This window comes from Balaenoptera borealis (genome assembly GCF_965194805.1).
Source record: "Balaenoptera borealis genome assembly, chromosome: 1".
Classification (NCBI taxonomy): Eukaryota; Metazoa; Chordata; class Mammalia; order Artiodactyla; family Balaenopteridae; genus Balaenoptera; species Balaenoptera borealis.
In genome coordinates this window covers 181,282,865-181,301,295 of record NC_138860.1, presented here as the reverse complement: position 1 = coordinate 181,301,295, position 18,431 = coordinate 181,282,865, and the positions used below count along the sequence as shown (strand labels likewise).

The following is an 18,431-nucleotide window of genomic DNA, read 5'->3' as shown; positions in this document are numbered from 1 at the left end:
GAAAAGGCGACGGGCCAGAACTACTAGGTGCCAGGTGATTTTTTTAAAAAATTGAGATGAAATTCACATATCATAAAATTAACCATTTTATTTTATTTACTTTATTTTTTTATAAATTTATTTATTTTTGGCTGCATTGGGTCTTTGTTGAGGGGCGTGGGCTTTCTCTAGTTGCGGCGAGCGGGGGCTACTCTTTGTTGTGGTGAGCGGGCTTCTCATTGCGGTGGCTTCTCTTGTTGCAGAGCACGGGCTCTAGGCACGTGGGCTTCAGTATTTGTGGCACGTGGGCTCAGTACTTGTGGCACACAGGCTCTAGAGCACGGGCTCAGTAGCTGCGGTGCACAGGCTTAGTTGCTCCACGGCATGTGGGATCTTCCCAGACCAGGGCCCAAACCTGTGTCCCCTGCATTGGCAGGCGGATTCTTAACCTCTGCACCACCAGGGGAGTCCCCAGATAACCATTTTAAAGTGAACAATTCAGTGACATTGAGTACATTCTCAATGTTGGGTAACTACCACAAAATTTCTAGCTCTAAGACATTTTCATCACCCCCAAATAAAGGCCTGTACTTATTAGCAGTCACTCCCCAACCCCCAACCCCCAACCCCCAGCCCTAGGCAACAGCTAATCTGCTTTCTGTCCCTAGGGATGTACCTATTCTGTGCATCTCGTACAAATGGAATGATATGATATGAGGCCTTTTGTGTTGGGCTTCTTTCACTTAGTATAATGTCAAGGTTCATCTGTGCTGTAGCATGTATCAATACTTCATTCCTTTTTATGGATGAATAACATGCCAGCATATGGACATACTACATTTTGTTTATCCATTCATCCGTTGATGGACATTTAGGTTGTTTTCACCTTTTGTGCCAGCTGCTTTTACTTCCTTATCTAGTTTAAAGCTTACACTGACCGCATGAGAAACATAATATTAGCCCATTTTACAGATGAGGACCTGAGGCTCAGAGAGGTTGAGTCATTGAGCTGAGGTCACACAGCTTGCACATGGCAGAGCTGGAGAGGAGTCCAAGTAGATCTAACACAAAGGTGCTTCTGCCTCTACATTCCTGGCCTCGGGTTTCCTGTCCTCGCATCCTCGCAGCCCCACACCCCTGTCCCAGCACTGGGCCCCCAGTGCTGACTCTGGTTCCCCCTAGGTGGGAATTCTCTCTCAGACTACAAGCAGGTGCTGGGGCCCTGGCGTCTGTCCTACGAAGTGGAGCGGCATCCGGGGGAGCGGAAGATCAGCTTCTACGTGGAGGGGCTCACCTTTCCCGACGCTCATTTCTTGGGGCTGGTCTCTCTCAGCGTCAGCCTGGTGGACACCAAGGTATGTATGGCGCTGGGGGCTGTGATAGGGGATGAGGGGCTTCAGGGACCAGGTTGGAGGCTCCAGGGCTGGGAGACTGGTGGCTGCGGGGTCTTGAAGCCTGATGGGGCTCCCTGCAGGGCCCACTGAGTCCTCATTTTCCCCCCAGACCCTGCCTGAGGTGCCCCACTTCACAGACACCGTGACCTTCCGCATGGCCCCCTGGATCATGACCCCCAACACCCAAAGCCCCCTGGAGCTGTATGTGTGCAGGTGAGGCCTCGCCCCTCCTGCAGCTCTCCCACCGTCTCTGGACTCATAGAGATAGGAACAGAATGCCGTACCAGGCTTGGCCCTGCACTCATACTGGACGGATTCATTGCAGGCACCCATGGACACAAGCTGGGAATAGGATAGCAGCAGGCTGGCTTGGGCCTGTCAGCCCTACCTGCTCTGAGCAGCTAAGGCCCTGGCTGAGGTCAATGGTTCAAGTCCAGCACACCTGCCCTACCCTGTCCTGCGTGTAGCAGCCCCAGAACATCCAGGATTTATTCCAGGCAGTGGGGCCAGGCCCCGTTCAGACTGATGGCAGCTGCAGGAGACCCAGCCTTGCTCAGATGTGGGTGTACTCCTGGGCCTGCAGAGAACCTGGGACCCAGACTCCAAAATCCTCTGTGAGCCCTGCCCCAGCCTGGGTCCCTGGTCCTTCTGCCATCTCTCAGAATCCTTGTCAGGCCCCTTGATGGGCAGGTGAGCCTGGATTGGCAAGGCTACTCCAGGCCTCTGCATCAGAGGTTGGACCACTGGAAAGGGCCATAGATGACTTGGAACATAAGTCAAAAGGCCAGGAAGGGTGTGGCCAAACAGGTTTGCTCTGCTGAGCTGGGCCCAGGTGTTCAGAAGGGAACTCTTTCTTTCTGTTTGCTCACTAACCCCACCCTGACTCCTTTGTTTAGGCCAGTTGTGAGAAACAGGAGGAGATGGGGCTACCTGCCCCCTCACTACCACTTTAACCAGTGAGATTCAGTCCCCAGTCACCTTCTCCAGGACTTTGGTGCCCTGCCTTTGGGCTCCACAGCCCCGGGCTTGTCCCTCCCCTTGCACCTGCCTCCTGATGTGATCTGGGGACATTATTTGTCTCTGTCATTAGCCCATGAGTCTCTCTAGTGCAGAGACTGGGTTTGAACCCCTGTGCCCAGGGGCCACACGGGGCCTAGCACAGACCGCATCAAGGCCACCCCATCCATCCCCTGCCTCCTGGCCCTGAGGCCAAGGCCACAGTCAGCGGTCATTATTTCGCTCCCCTCTCCCTGTGTTTCGCAGTGTCGTAGACTCCCATGGCTCAAATGAGAAGTTTCTGAAAGACATGTCTGACCTGGCATCGAAAGCCAACTGCAAGCTGATCGTCTGCCCTTGGATTGAGAATGGGAATGACCGCTGGATCCAGGTGGGTGCGGGAGCAATCCGGGAGAGGAGGGCAGCCCGGGAGGCCTGAACCCTGTCCTCTACACTGGCTTTGGGAAAGCTGGCTTGCGCAGGCTCCTATCGGCCTCCGTTTCCCTAGAGAAGCCAGGCCGGCCTGGGTGCCAGGACTTAGGGTGGGGGACATGCAGTCTAGGGGAACGCCCCCCCGCCACTGCCTGCATCGCCCCAGTCTCTCCTGCTTCCCTCCAAGTCCTCTGGTCCCAGGCAGAGTCCTCCTCTGGCTGTGGCCCTGAGAGGCCTCACTCCACCACTGTTCCCTGGCCTCTGCACCCTCCAGGTCTTGGGGAAGATCCACTGTCCTGCCCTGCCCCGCCCCGGGCCTGGGGGGATTAACCCATTCTTAATACTATACTGAGGCAGTCACTGTGGTCTTTTTCTCTCCCCTCCCAGGATGAGATGGAGTTTGGCTACATCGAGGCTCCTCACAAATCCTTCCCAGTGGTCTTTGACTCCCCCCGAAACAGACGCCTGAAGTATTTCCCTTATAAGAGTATCCTGGTATGCGGCAAAGGGCAGAGTGGGGAAACCGTGGCTGGCTCCTCCTATAGGATTCTCCAGTCAGTCTTGCCTGGTCCTAGTCCTTTAGGGGCTACAAAAGGACACAGGTGGTGGGTTCTGGCAAATGGGGAGTTAGTGGGAGGTTTGGGAGGAATATGTAAATGAAATGCAAATCTCACGCAAATCACCCCTGTTCTGGGAGGGACAGGCCAGCAAAGTCCTCCTTGGGGTCCTTCCTCTCCCCAAAGGGGGAGTGAACAAAGGAGTCAGCTCTGGGGAAACCAAACTGCCTTTTGAGGGCAACGCACCCTTAGTGAGCCCTCATGGCTCTTGCTTTTGTGAGCCAGGTCCTCTCTTCAGGTAACGAATGTTTTCTGAACACCTACTGTGTGCCAGGCACAATGCTGCTTCTATACACGGGAGGGCGACAGGAGCCACTCCAGCAACCGTGTCCCAAGTTCCAGGCCCTCCCTCCTAGCTTTACACAGTTGCTCATTTAATCCACGTGGACTCCTATGGATAAGTATGGATATCCATACTCCTATGGATATTATTATTCCCTCTTTACTGAGGCTCAGAGAGGTTAAGCAACTTACCCAAGGCCACACAGCTAGTTAGCAGTGGCTTCAAAACCAGAGGGGCTGCCTCCACGGCCCCTGAACTTTACCGCTAGGCTAACCCCCCTTTTGAGGTGGGTCGGGTCCCAGAACTCACATCTCTGCCTGTTTACTGACCCCTGTCCCCCACCTCCAGGACAATGCCAGGGTCTGGTGGGGGATATGATGGGAAAGGTCCAGGAACTCATGGGCACACAGAGCAGGGACATTTACCCCAGCCTGGAGGGATCAAGGTGGGGAGGTGACAGTGAGCTCTGTGGGGTGAGTCTGCATCAACAAAGGGCCTGACCCCAAGCCCTGGGCTTGACCTGGCCAGCGCCTTTTCCACTGTTCTCTGCTCTGTCTTTATCATTTCCTTCCTTCTACTTTCTTTAGGTTTAATTTGCTGTTCTTTTCTTAGCTGGAAACGGAAGCTAAGATTTTTCAACCCTTTCTCTTCTTAATATATGTGTTTAGAGCTGCGACAATTCCCTAGAAGTGCAACTTTACTGGCATCCCCTCAAGTTTTAACGTGCTGTGTGGTTTTTACCTTTCACTTCAAAATACTGTGTAACCTCCCCATTGATTTCTTCTTTGACCCATGGGTTCTTTAGAAGTATGTTGCCTCATTTCCAAACATTCAGGGATTTTCTAGTTATTGTTCTGTTATTGGCTTCGGCTTTAACAGCACAATGCTCAGGGCACCGGGAGGATGTGTGAAAAGTGAATAGCGGTTGTTTTTCAGGGAGTGGGATTCTCCCGGGAGCACTCCTCGCTCCCCTACCCCAAGAGCTGTCTCTTCCTTTTCTAACTGACCCCTCCTTCTGGGGGTGGGGGGCTCTCGACGGTTTTCCCTCAGGGTCCCGACTTTGGATATGTAACCCGGGAAATCCCGTTCGCTGGCGTCTCTGGCCTTGACTCCTTCGGCAACCTGGACGTCAGCCCGCCCGTCACAGTGGAGGGCAAGGAGTACCCCCTGGGCCGAATCCTCATTGGCAGCAGCTTTCCCAAGTGAGAAGCCAGGGTAGGAGGGTGGTGGAGGTCACGGGTGGGCCCGGGGGACCCAAGGCAGCATCCACTCTCCAACCCCCCCTGCCTCCACCGCAAACACAATTCTCCAGTCTGAAAAATGGTCTTAAGTTCCTGCGTGGAATCCTAGAATAGAGCCCTAGAATCATAGGTTGGAAAGATCACAGAATCTTAGGAAAAAACAAACTATTGGCCCACGGTCTTTTGCCCTGCCTAGTATTTTATGAGCATAATTCGTCACCAACATTAAATATACATATATCAGGAGACTTCACGTAAAAAGCCAGATTTCTGACTTCTTTTGAAACATCAGAAGAGCGGGAAGGTCATGTGTAATCCAGGGCAGAAGTAGGAGATGGATCCGTTGACCTCTCCAGGGAGGAAATCAAAACAGCTGTTGTCCTAGCAACAGCTAGAAAGGGTACAGCCGTCACCACGAGGCTGCAGGTCAGGATACCAGGGTGACAGAGGTAACTTGACAGGTCCTACCCTGGACAGCTGTCATCTAGCAGGAAACAAGGTATTTAGGGTTTAGGGCTCAGACAGATGACAGCACCTGCTAAATCTCCCGAGTGGGTCCCCACCCAGCCTGTGGGCAGTCAAAGAATGGGGTGTGTAACACAGGGGTCCTAGTGCGATCCCCTGCTTCCTGCCTAAAGATGAAGCCCACCCCAGGCCCTGGAGGTTGCCTTCCGGTTTGTGTGGGGTTGGCATGGAGCCCAGGCGTGCCCAGCTTGCGTCCCCAAGCCCCGGCTATCTGGTCTTGGGCCCAGAGGCAGCCAGACAGTCCTGGGAAGGTTACCCAGGCTCAAGTGGTGACCTTGGTGGCCTCACGGCTCTGGATCAGGTGAGGTGAGACTTCCTGGCACCAACCCCAGGCATGAAGCCGGGTGCCCAGGCTGGGTGCCCGGGGCTGAGGTTGGCCAGGACAAGAGGAGTGCACTCACCTTGCTGCTGACTCATGTGCAGAACTACTCTGGGGCTGGATCCTGCCCCCAGCTCTGGGAGCAGAAGGGCCTTGGGACCTCTGGGCGGTCATTCTGTGCTTCCGGGAGGAATGAGCACAAGCTTTGAAAACTAATGGATTTGGGTTCGAGTCCTGCCTCTGCCACTTATTGGCCACATGATTTGGGGTACATCACCTAACTAGTGCCTACCACAGGGCCTGGAACATAGTAGGTGCTTGATTAATTCATTTAGAAATATTTATCGCATGCCTACCATGTGCCAGGCACTGTTGAAGGTACTAGGGATACATCAGGTGGCAAAGATACATTATTAAATGGGCAAATTATTTTATACGTCATCCCTCAGTGTCCTCCTCAGTGAAATGGGCTTATAAAAAAATCCCTGTCCTAGCTATATAATAGCCGTTACTGGGGATAAAAGATTCACATTAACCAACTTCTGAATGCTTGGGTATTGTTTAGCTGGACCCCTGGCAGTGGATGTGCCTTGAAGTAGGTTGGAACTCAATGGATAAAAGTTATTGATCACCTACATGCCATGAACATGGTGCTTTACCCAGGTTACCTCCATTAATTCTTACAACAGCCCTATGAGGTTGAGATGACTATTATCCCCATTTTACAGATGAGGAAGTTGAGGCTTAGATAAATGATAAATTTATCAATTCAATAAATATTTATTGAGACTTCCTATATGCCAGGTTCGGGGCCCCGTGCTGGGGATAAAAGAAATGTTCTGGAAAATCCCAGGCTCAGAGCAAGGACCCTGGATGGGAACGTGTGGGGGGTCACTAGCAGAGCTGGGCCTCACTCCATTGGCTATTGTGTTGAAAACCAGGAACAAAGCTCTTGGTGGACAGATGGAACCCTGAGGCTCAGGGAGGGGCAGCTACTGCCTAGGACCACACAGCAAGTTAGGGGAATAGTCAGAATTCATATCTCCTCCTGGGACCCCGAATTAAAATTTAACATCCAGGCTGCTGTCCTGTGTTCCTGTCTTGGCTTCTGACCTTAGCAGTGAACAAAACAACCTACATACATCCTAGCAGAGAGAAACAGACAATAAGCAAACATAATAAATAAGTAAATCATCTAGTATGTTAGGTAAAAGAAGTGTTGGTGAGAGGCTGACATTTCCCTGAAGGAAATGAGACAGTTAAAGATGTGGCTATTTGGGAGGAGAATGTGCAAGGGAGTGGAAACAACTAGTGCAAAGGCCCTGAGGCAGGAGTGTGCTGGAGACATTAGAGGAACAGCAAGGAGGCCAGTGGGGCTGGAGCAGAGTGAACAAGGGGGTGTGGGGGGATGAGGTCAGAGAGCTTGGTCCGGCAGAGTTCAGATCATGACATGGACCTGTTATTTTTACGTACATAATAGGGTTATCATGGGGATTAAACAAGACACCCAGTGTGAGGAGCCTCAGGCAGGCGCACAGCAGGTGCTCAGCAAATGGCTCCTCTGTTCCCTACTATCTTGGGTTCTCCAGGCTCTGCTCCCCACATTTAAAGCGATCTTGGAACAATTCTGCCTCCTGGTGGCAGCTTTGATGTGACTCAGAGACCAGGTCTGATGCTTCTAAAGGCTGGAGTCATCTGGTGCATTCCCCTGCCTCCAGGCAGAGGGCTGCAGAGTCCCAAGGAGGGACTTAAAATAACAGAAATTAAAATATTAAATATTATATTAAAATAAACAGAAATACAAGAAAAATATTTTCCGCATTCCCATCCCCTGAAACAAATCAGTGTTGTCTTGTGTCACTGCCTGTTGGGTCTCCCTTCTAGTTTCGTTGAGGACGTATTCAAGTTATATAGACTGTGGACTCTTACACAGCTGTTCAAAAGCCTTAATATCATTCACAAATATTTTTGAGCATCTATTCTATAAGAGGTGCTGGGGATACAGCAGTGAACCTAGAGAAAAATCCCAGCCCTCCTGGAGCTTACATTCTAGTGGGCTGCCAGGCAATAAACAAGATATCAAGTATGCCAAATAGTACCAAATGCTGTAAAGAAGAATAAAGCTGGGAAAGGAGTTGAGGGGTTGTTGTTATTTCCAAAGTCCACATAGAGAAAGAGGTGACATTTGAGTTAAACCTGAAGAAAGTGAAGGACATGGGGAGTGGGCAACAATTCCCACACTTTGGGAAACACTGGACTAAGCAGGGTGGGGGGTGGCTTGCCAGGTCCCAGTCATGTTTTGAACAAAAAGCTTGGCGCCTTGGGTAAAGAGTCAACCTCTCTGAGTCCCAGGAATTGAGATGAGGGTCTTCAGTTCCCTTTGGCAGATGGAGGGCTCTCATTTGACTCTCTTTTGCAAGAAGGGGTGGCAGGACCTTTCTGGCCTTGGGGAGGATGCTTTAAGGTGAGGGAGGGACAGACTCTCTTGGGCGATACTCAGGATGGACAGCGAGTTCCTGGGAGCACCTGGGCGCTGGGGCCAGGAAGCAGGGACCAAAGAAGACCCATTCAGAGGGTTGACAGTGGGCAGGGAGGGGCTCAGGAAGTGCCCGCAGGGAAGCAGCACACAACAGGCACGAGGTGACCCTGCTCTTTCCCTCCCTGGCCAGGTCTGGCGGGCAGCAAATGGCCAAGGTGGTGCGCGACTTCCTGAAGGCCCAGCAGGTGCAGGCGCCCGTGGAGCTCTACTCTGACTGGCTCTACGTGGGCCACGTGGACGAGTTCCTGAGCTTTGTGCCCACCTCCGACCAGAAGGTACATCCCCTCTCCTCCTGCCTGAGCTACCTCTGCCCCTCCCTATCCTGATGGGTCAGGATAAGGCAAAACCACCTGAAACTAGCTCACCACCTCTGTCCATAGAGAGCTTGGAGTCAGGGTACCCTCTGGGCCAGGTGGTGTTAATCAGGGGGGGGCTTCCTGGAGGAGGTCAGAGCCCAGGTCAGGAGGGAACTCGTTCGCTCACTTCTCATACACTCATTCTCACACTTACTGGGTGTTTGCTCTGATCCAGACCTCTCAGTCAAGACCCAGGACTGACACTGGTGATAACTAGTAACATTTACTGAGCACCTGTGAGATGTATGTGTTTTAATGCATTTAATCCTCTAGCAACCCCATGAGGTGGGTACTATTATCATTTCCTCCATTTTATAAATAAGGAAAACGAGGCTCAGAAGGGCAATTAACTAGTAGGGTAAAATTCAGACCAAGATGGTGGGCTCGGGACCAGCATGTTAACCACTCACTGCCTTGCAGAGGTGATCAGGGAGGGTACAGCCCTCAGGGAGCAGGCAGCCTGGGAGGGGAGGCCTCCCAGTGACCAGTGGTTGAGCTCCCTGGTGTACAAAGTGGGGAAGGGCTTCCAGGAAAAGAGAAGGTCATGGACAAAGGCCTGCAGGTGTGAACTGGCTTGGAGGATTGGGGGGAGTACAGACAGTCCTTTGTGGCTGGTGGGGGGGATTGAGGGGGGGGGTGCCATGTGCAGTCTGGCCTCTGAACTCTGGCCCCTCCTGAGTTTGGGGTTTCCTGCATCAGGGGAGAACCTGTCCACTGAGCTGCTCTCCCATCCTCTGTGCCAGGGCTTCCGGCTGCTCCTGGCCAGCCCCAGCGCTTGCCTCGAACTGTTCCAAGAGAAGAAGGAGGAGGGCTACGGGGAGGCGGCCCAGTTTGACGGTGAGTGCCAGTGAGCCCATCACCCTGCCAGACCATGGCCTCTCGTTGCCAGCCCTGGGCGCCATTGATGCCTGTCACGGCTGCGCTCTGTTTACAGGCCATTCGTCTGCCAGCTCTCAGCTCAGAGTCCATCACTGATTTTCCCAACACCTTCATATGGGAGCAAAGGATGAGGGCTCTCCCTTTCTTGGGCCAGGGATGGAAGCCTGGGTGGCCTCCTCCATACACTGGGTTGTTCCTGGCCACACCCCAGGGGAAGAAAGGAACAGGAAGCCATGAGCCTTCCCACGTGCCTGTCCGTGCATGCACTTTCATGCTCTTGCCCAATCAGATCGTTCACCCCCTTCTCCTCATCCCTTTTCATGGAGGAGAAAACTGAGGCTCAGAGAGGGGAAGCGGCTTGCCCAGGGCTAAGCAGCAGGGAGCAGCAGGGCCAGGGGCTCAAGAGAGGGAGGGGTGAGAAGCCAGGAGGGTGGTCAGGGCCCCTCTGTGAACCTTCCTCGGGGAATCGACAGACCCTCCAAGGGCCAGGTTGGCCCCGTTGAGCACCTCCCCCTTCCCCACCAGGGATCTCAGTGTTCTCACCTGAGGAATGGAGCATTGGAAGGGATGTGGCATAGCCTTCAGCAAAGATAGACCTGGATTCAGATCCTGGTCTTGCCACTTGCTGGCTATGAGATCAAGGATGTGTTCTGAACCTCTCAGTGCCTCCATTTCCTCTTCTCTGAATGCGGGGTGATAACTAACCTGACCTAGCATTGTTTTAGAGATCAATAATAAATATAATAGGAGGCCCAGAGCATAGTGGGTGTTCAATAACGGTAGCTCTTCTGTAATTTTTAGGCTCTGAGCTCAGGCATCCCTTCCTAAGGAGTTTATAATCCATCACCAGGATTTACTTGCAGCCAGAGCTTGGTCCCATCAGAGTTTCCAGTCTCTGGCTTTCTCTGTCCTTGCTTTAGACCCTGGCGCTGAGGTGGGAGAAAAATCCTGGCCCGGATTCTGCACCCCAGGCTTGAGGTGGCCCCAGGCAGTACTCCCTGAGCAGGCTGTGGTCTTCTTTCTCTTGCAGGGTTAAAGCGCCAGGCGAAGAGAAGCATTAATGAGATGCTGGAAGACAGACGTCTCAGGAATGACAACCTCCATGTACAGGTGAGGGGGTGGGGTGGAGCAGCCCCAGGAACTGCCGTGGTGGGGGTGAGGGGTTCAGCCCTGGGCCTCTGATTCTCCTGGGGGCTGCTGAGACCTGTGGGTTGGGTAGGGCCTCTGCTCTTGGGAAACCCACAGTCTGATGGAAGAGACACCGCTGTGCCAGTCCGGTGGGGGAGATCTTGCCCCCATTCTGGGGAAATGATGGGTTTCAGCGGAAGTAGAATTGAGTTCCCCAAGAAATCTGGGAAGATGGGAGAGATGTGGTGGGGAAATGGGGCCCTGTAGGGGCGAGGGCTGGGGTGGGTGGGAATCAGGGTGACCTGGTGAGGACATGGGGTGGAAGGAGGTCCCAGGAGGGGGCAGGGCTAATGCCTGCCACGTGCCTGGTGTAGGCCTGGCATGGAGTCCTGCTCAGTAGATGGGAGGAGGCCCCATGCTTCTCCCCAGTGGCGCCCGACACCTTTCCTCCTAAACAGCTGAGCTGGGGAGGAGCGTAAGCCCGGCTGTGGCTGGGACAGTGTGTGGTGACGGCAAGCACTTTTGCAACCAGAAGCTGCCTGGATCCAAACCCCAGGTCCACTACTTCCTAGCTCTGTCCCCTTGGGCAGGTCACTTGAGCCTCAGTTTCCCCATTTGCGGTAGCAATGGCACAAAGCTGTTGTGAGGATCAAACAAGCTAAAGGGTGCAGAGGGCACCTACATGTCGGGTGCACAGAGCCCGACACGTAGCAGGCTCTCAGAAACGTTGGATCCTTCCTGGCTCCCTGGGTGCCTGTGTCCCTCCTCCCGCCCCCCCCCAGAAATGTATCGACTGGAACCGGGAGGTGCTGAAGCGGGAGCTGGGCCTGACGGAGCGAGACATTGTGGACATCCCCCAGCTCTTCTTCCTGAAGGATTCCTATGCAGAAGCCTTCTTCCCCGACATGGTGAGAGTGTGGAGGGAGGACAGGTCATTTCCATCCTTGGTGCTGGGCAGGGTCCTGCTGGGCGGTCAGTTGGGGGTCCAGAGGAGAAGCCGTCCCTATCCAGGGGCAGAGTGGCAAGGAGGCTGGGATGGGCCCTGCGGACCTCGCCAGTGTTTGCTTTTTGGGGCAGATATAGAAAATCTCCATCGGTAGTTCCCAACCAGGGTGATTTCTTCCCCCACCCCGCCGCGGGCACTTTGATTGCCACACGAGGAGGGTGCTACTGGCATCTAGTGGGTGGAGGTCACGGATGCTGCTAAACATCCTACAGGGCACAGGGCAGCCCCACAACTAAGGGCTTTCCGCCCCCCCCCCAAAGTGGAACATGGAAGCGTGGTTTGGTTCCAATGTTTCAAGCTTTTGCTTCTGGGTCTCAGCTGCCTGTTCTGCTCCCCAGGCTGGCACCCCACTGTCTGCTCCCCAGAGGGATCCTGAGTTGGGCAGGCATGGCAGGTGGCAGCTGGGGCATGGGCAGCAGTGAGGGGTTGTTCCCTAGGATAGGAGACCCTCCCTCTTCAGCCTGGGGCCTTTACTCGAATCCCTGTCATTGGACCAGCCAGTGAATCCTGGGGTCCTGATTGGAGGCCAGTGTATAGGGTCAGGCTTCCCCGCCAGAGTCGCATTCACTCCTGACCCCTCGCTGTGAGGCCCCTGCAGAGACCTCGTAGTCAGGGCTTCACAACCTTGGTTCTACCGATATTTGGGGCTAAAGAATCTTTTGCTCTGGGGGTTGTCCTGTGCATCGTAGGATGGTTGCAAAATGCCCTGGAGGGCAAGATCGCCCTGGTTGAGAACCACTGCTCTAGCGCGGTGCTGTCAGAACTTTCTTGGGTGATGGAAATGTTCTACATCTGTGCAGTATGATGTGGCTGCCGCCACATGTGGCTACGGAGCGCTTCAAATGTGGCCAGCGTGACTGAGGAACGGAAGTTTTACGTTCATTTTAATGAAAGTAAAAAGCAGCCACATGTGGCAGATGGCTACCGTATCAGACAGTGAAGCTCTACGGGGTGACCTGCCTCTGGTTCTGGCTGAGCGTGGGGGAAGGCCCATGACCGTGGTCAGCCCTGGGCTGTGGCCTTGCCCTCCCCTGCTGGGAGCCCCTCCCCACCACACAGCCCTCCGTGGGAATCTCCCAGCTTCAGTCCAGGCCCAGCTAGAGGATCCCAGCATGTTCTCACTGGAGGGCCCTTAGGGAACAGTTAACCCCTCGTTTGTCAGAAGGGGAAAGAGGCCCTCGGAGGAGAGTGGTTGACTTGCCCGAGGTCTCCAGCGAGCAAATGGGCCGACCTCCAGTCTCCTGAGTCCTCATCTAGGAGGAAGCAGAGCCAGGCTGGCAATGGTCCCGACTACCGCTCCCTGTTCCTCTCCCTGCCCTTTGTCCCTCTGTGTGCCCCACTCCCACCCCCCATGTTCTGGCCCATTAGTGGGCAACCAAGCAGGTCAGGGCCAAGGCCATGTGACTGACCCCCACGGGACCCTCCAGCTCCATGTTGGTCCCAGCCGCGGACGGCCCTGCGGGGCAGACTTGAGGGTGAGGGGCTGGGGCGTGGAGAGTGTAAGGGCAGCCCACCCTACACTGAGATGACCCAGCGAGTCAGAGTGTCCCCTCTGAACACCAAGGACATCTCCTCTGGCCATCCACTGGGCCAGAAGTTACCTCTAAGGAGCCTCCATACCCTGCACTGGGCAGACTTCCCTTCCCTGGTGTTAGGGCCCCCTGCCAGGTCCCCCAGCCGGGGAAGCAGAAGTGCCATTGGAGATAAACCCAGGTGCCCCCAAGGGCTCCCAGCCCCTTGCCCCAACTCCTTAGCGCCCCAGGCAGCCACAGTGCTACACTCTGGCAGCGTAGAAAGAGCACGAGTTTTGGCATGAGTCAGACCTGAGTCAAATTTCAGTCTCCCTGTTCTCTGGCTGTGTGGCCTTAATTATATTACTTAACCGGTCCAAGCTATGGCCTCGGAGGGAGGCTGTGAGGTTTACGGATGCTATATCTGGCACGTAGAAGATGCTCAATAAACGGTAACAATTATCAGGGCTTCCAGGAACGGTTGAGCTTGGTGTGTACTGCACAAATAAACGCACCACACCTGCGACATTCACACCGTGGACCTTGTAGATGGATACATTTGCTGTACAAGTTTTTGGCAGATAATGGTAAAATCTTGTTCTAACAAAGTCATTATAATCTACTTTTCTGATAGGTGGAGGAAAGTGTTGGAGGAAGGGGTGACTTTTATTTATATGAAGTTACCATGTATGTTACTGGCAGCTCTGCCTGTTATAAATCCTCTCTTCCAACTACGGATCTACGTCGTCTTTTCTGCTTCCATAGACCTTAGTTCTTGAGCGAGTGCCAGCCTTAGTGGCCGGAGATGCTGGCAAAGACGGGACAGGCCCTGGGGATGGGTCTGCCAGAGCCAGAACCCAGAAGGGGCCCCAGGTGTAGAGCATCCCAGCTAACAGGGTCTCTTTCTTGTCTTCTCGCTTCTACAGGTGAACATGGTGGTCTTAGGCAAGTACCTGGGCATCCCCAAACCCTTCGGGCCCATAATCAACGGCAGCTGCTGTCTGGAGGAGACGGTGAGGTCCCTTTTGGAGCCCCTGGGCCTCTACTGTATCTTCATCGATGACTACTTGTCCTACCACAAGCTGCTTGGAGAGATCCACTGCGGCACCAACGTGCGCCGGAAGCCCTTTCCCTTCAAGTGGTGGCACATGGTGCCCTGAGCCTGCTCAGGCTCTCTCCCCACCTGCCAGGGAATCCCGCCAGGATAAGGAACCTCCACCTGGCCTCCATCCTCTTGGGGGAGCCTTGGACGCTTCCCCCTGTGTGCTCACAAGTGTGCTGGTCACCGTGGGTACCAGGATACAGGGATGGACACCGCACATCCTCACCTCTGGCATGGCCTGCCAGCTCAAGAAGGACTGCTTTCACTCTTCCCTCCCCTCTTCCCCAACCACAACTCCCAGAGGTTCTGGAAAAGATCAACAGCCTTAGCACATGCAAGTATGGCAGCGTGTGGCCTCAGCAGTTGCCCCAATTTGAGTTGCCCCTCCTCTGTTCTGACATTCCCTTCGTGTTTGCACCAGGAATGGGGCTCACAGGGCCTGGGGCCTGGGGTGAGGGCCCTGGGTCTAGGCCACCGGTGGCTCTTGTAAGACCAGGAAGGGGGATTTGGGGCCCCCTTTTTCCTTTTCTGGCTATCTTCTCCTTCAGGGGGCCCCCATGCTGAGATCTCCTAGCACCCCTCAGCCATATTTATGTAGGCAAATAAGGACAGGAAAACTCAGCGTCTGATGGCCTGTTTCTTTTTTTTTTTAAAACATCTTTATTGGAGCATAATTGCTTTACTGTTTTAAAAAGAAAAAGCAACAAAACCCCTTTAATACCTGACTCCCTCCTCAGAAGGGTGCTTGTTATCTGTTTGGAAAGCCTTTAATTACACATGCTGGCTGCCTCCGGCTCACAAACGCTGAGAGGCTAAAGTGAGGCCCGAGGAGGGCACACGGAGGAAGGCTGGGCAGCAGGGGGAGGAGGCCAGGATGGCAGAGGAGGCTGAGGCACGGGGATAAAACCTGTGACCTGGCCTCTGCGCCCTAGGCCTCCTAGGCTTTAAGTGTCGGACTCTGGATGTGATGGGGTCTGGCTGTTCCAGATGCAGCAAGGAGAGGGGGCCCAGACGTTAGAAGAGGGTGGTGGTGGGGGGTCATTAGGTTATCTTTGAGGGTGGGGTTTAATTTCCTTTAATAGTCGTTAATTATCCCCCTTTCTTCTGCCGGCAGTGGGAGGGAAGGCTCGCCCAGTCTCTCTCAGCAACTCAGAGACCCTGCATGTAGCTTGGGTTTCACCTGTGAGTAAAGCCCCGTGGCAGGCCTGTGTCCCCTCCCATAGAAGGCAAGGCAGAGCTGCCATGGGAATTTAATAGCCTGGCCCCAGGTGAGGTCACCGGGACATGCACAGGCAAGCTGGCTTGGCCGGTGCAGGGCGAGAGGTGGCCCCTGCCCCAGATAAGCATGGGCAGGAGGGAACCAGTCTGCCTTCCTCTCCCACAGCCTCTGGGGCCATCTCAGTGGCTCTCAGCCCCTGGGCCTCTACCTTCTGGGTTTTCTCTCTGGCTCCTGGTGAGATTTAGATTGAGCCATCTACCCTTAAACTCTTTTAGCTGTGGAACACTTAGCCATCAGAGGCTACCACGGAGACCCAGCATGTGAAACTGATGAAAACGGAGCTGCTCTGGTTTAAGGTGGTGGGGGTGGTGTACGAGGATCCTCCCCTTCCAGAAGGTTCTGTGGAACCCCATTTGCAAGCCCCTGGTCCAGCCCGTGCACTTTCTGCTCATAAGCATGGTGCCCCTTAGGCTGAGCCAAGAGGAGAAGGAATCTCTTCGGCGGCCAAGGGTGTGCAGCCGGGGTTCCCCAGGGACAGCGCTGCGGGTGGGAGGGGAGTGGGCATTGCAGAGAGATGGGGATGGTGGCACTGAATGCGGGGAGTGGCATTGAGTGCGGGGAGCTCTGGAATTGCTGCTGGGCTGTTTGGGGGGTGCGTTGCTGATGTTCCCTCTGAGAATGTTCCAGGTGACTGGTCACCTCCTTTCGGATTAATAAAAATGTCAACATGCATTTCTTCAAGCGGCTGCCTCCTTAGCTTCTGTTCGTTGGGCCGTGGGGAGGAGGGGAGGGAAGGGGGGGAGAGGTGCTCTCAGTTCCACCCGCTATGCTACCAGCTCCTTGGCTCAACTTCCACTGGCCATGGGCAGCTCCTACCCAGCTGGGAGAGCCCCCAGGGCCAGTGCCAGGCAGGCAGGCTGACGCAGCAGGATGGCTGGCACACGCCCATTGCCGTGAGGCTGCCTGCCCTGCTGAGATGGCCATCGGGGAGGGTGGGTCCTATCTCTTCAGCCCTCTCCCTTCCCTGGGCTATCTCCTCCATCTCTCAGAGGGCAGGCAGGCTGGGCCCTATTGGCAGAGTGGGAGAGTCCCCAGCAGGGCTGGTGCCCAGGGCCACAGGCCAATATAATTCCCTTGCATTCCTGCCTCTAAAGCTACTAAACTACCCAGCCTCAGTGGTCTGATTTCAGGGACCTGAAATTATCACCCCTCTCATCCTACATAACTTGGTGCTGCCTCAGATTGCTCCCCTGACACTCACTCACTCACTCACTCATTCACTTTATTTTAGATTTGTTGTAGACTAAGAGGCAAAAAGTTGCTGCCCATCAGTCATGGACACTTTAGTCTGAATGAACCACCGATCTCTTTCTAAAAGCTGGCATGTAGTAATTGGGGAGAAGTGAAAGCATGAGTCTACTTCCAAAGGGAGATCCAGGGCTCTGAGCTGGAGGCTATCCTGTCGCCATCACAGTGGGCCAGTGCCCAGAGGAATGCCCCTGCTTCTGTATCTGTTCCCCAGCTGTGCCCGCAAAACAGGCTATGGAGCCTGCCTGGGGCTTCCTCCTGAACGCTGACTCTTACCCAGAGCTGAGTCAGCCCCCGAGCCGTTTTACAGCCAAAAAAGTGAAGCTGTCCCTGGGCCCAGCAGCCCAGCAGCTCTCCTTGACAAGAACATCCTTACCAGAACCTGGGATATAGGGGTGCCAGTCTTAGAGTCTTGCTGAGATCCTTGAACTGGTGTGAATGCACTAGCCGGGGACTCTGGGGAGCAGATCTTGGTCCCCACCCTGCCTAAGATTGTCAGCATCACCGGGGAGGAGGGAGGGAACCTCTATTCAGCACCTTCTGAGCCTTGCTGGACAGGGTGTGTCCCACCATTATCTCTGCCAGGGCTGGTGATTAGCCACATTTTCTATGGATGAGGACGCCTAGGCTCCAAGAGAGGGGACATAACCCCCAAGGCCACACAGCCAGTGCCTGGTGGAGCCTGGGTCCAAACCCGAGACCCCTCTCCCCAGAGCCCTCGCTCCTTCCGTTTCAGGTGGCCGAATGCCCCCTCTGGGCTCAGTTTCCCCACCTAACGAGTGAGCCTTCCTACTCTGACATTCTAAGCTCCTCCTGGCCAGAGAGGGTTTTCACCCTTATCACCAACTCCTTCCAGAGGCTTTTGGCATCTAACAATAATAACAATAACAACATCCATAATAAAATAATACTGAGCTCCGCACTAGAGCTCCACCCACGTTTTCCCCTTTAACCCTCATAACAACCATTTTTTCAGATGCCAAAAGTGAGGCACAGAGCAATTAAGTGACTTGCCCCTGGTTACCCAGTCAGGATGTAATTGAGGCAGGGCTGAAATCCAGTCCTGCCTGTAAAATCCATGCTCTTAAGAAAAAAGTTGGTGTTCCTCAAAGTGCCTCAAAATTGTAAAAAAAAAAAAAAAGACTCCAGACGCCCGGCTGCTTATCAGATTGGAGGCTGGGCCTGGGAATCTGCGTTTTCATCAGTTCCTCCATCAGGGTAGAGAAACTCCCCACTAAAGCAATGATCTCTGAAAATGCAGCAAAAGGGGTGAAGAGGCTGAGTGTGGAAAGCAAGGAAGGTCCCCTGGTCCATACCCTGCATCTCTGCACGCCCCCCAGGGCCCTGGTGCCTTGGCCAGGTACTTACTTGCTCCCCTTAAAGTGAGAAATTAACTCTCTGCGCCTGGGTGGGAGCAACAGGTTCATATGCAAATATTGGGTTCCTTCCAGCCAATCCTGAGCTCTTGGCTCTGGGAAGGGGCTGGGCTTCCAGGACAGGAGCCAATGAATTAGCATCTTGGGCTGGAAGGGAAAGGCCAAGGGCTTTTAAACCACATGCCAGGGGTTTTGTGGCCCAAGCCCAGCCCAAGGCTAGC

General features: G+C 54.2%; 1 protein-coding gene across 3 annotated transcripts in view; it reads left to right on the top strand.

Annotated features, from left to right (window-relative positions):
• The window catches only part of PADI1 (peptidyl arginine deiminase 1), a 41,134-nt gene extending 24,866 nt beyond the window's left edge, over positions 1 to 16,268 (top strand). Inside the window, exons 7-16 of one of the 3 annotated variants that reach the window (XM_082402925.1) lie at positions 1,162 to 1,334; positions 1,483 to 1,586; positions 2,637 to 2,760; positions 3,189 to 3,296; positions 4,752 to 4,903; positions 8,456 to 8,600; positions 9,425 to 9,518; positions 10,591 to 10,670; positions 11,471 to 11,596; positions 14,132 to 16,268. In XM_082402925.1, coding sequence (XP_082259051.1) covers positions 1,162 to 1,334; positions 1,483 to 1,586; positions 2,637 to 2,760; positions 3,189 to 3,296; positions 4,752 to 4,903; positions 8,456 to 8,600; positions 9,425 to 9,518; positions 10,591 to 10,670; positions 11,471 to 11,596; positions 14,132 to 14,365 — 1,340 coding nt within the window. In that variant the 3' untranslated portion in view covers positions 14,366 to 16,268. The other 2 variants (XM_082402926.1, XM_082402927.1) reach the window with 2 other exon arrangements.
• The last annotated feature ends 2,163 nt before the right edge of the window (positions 16,269 to 18,431 follow it).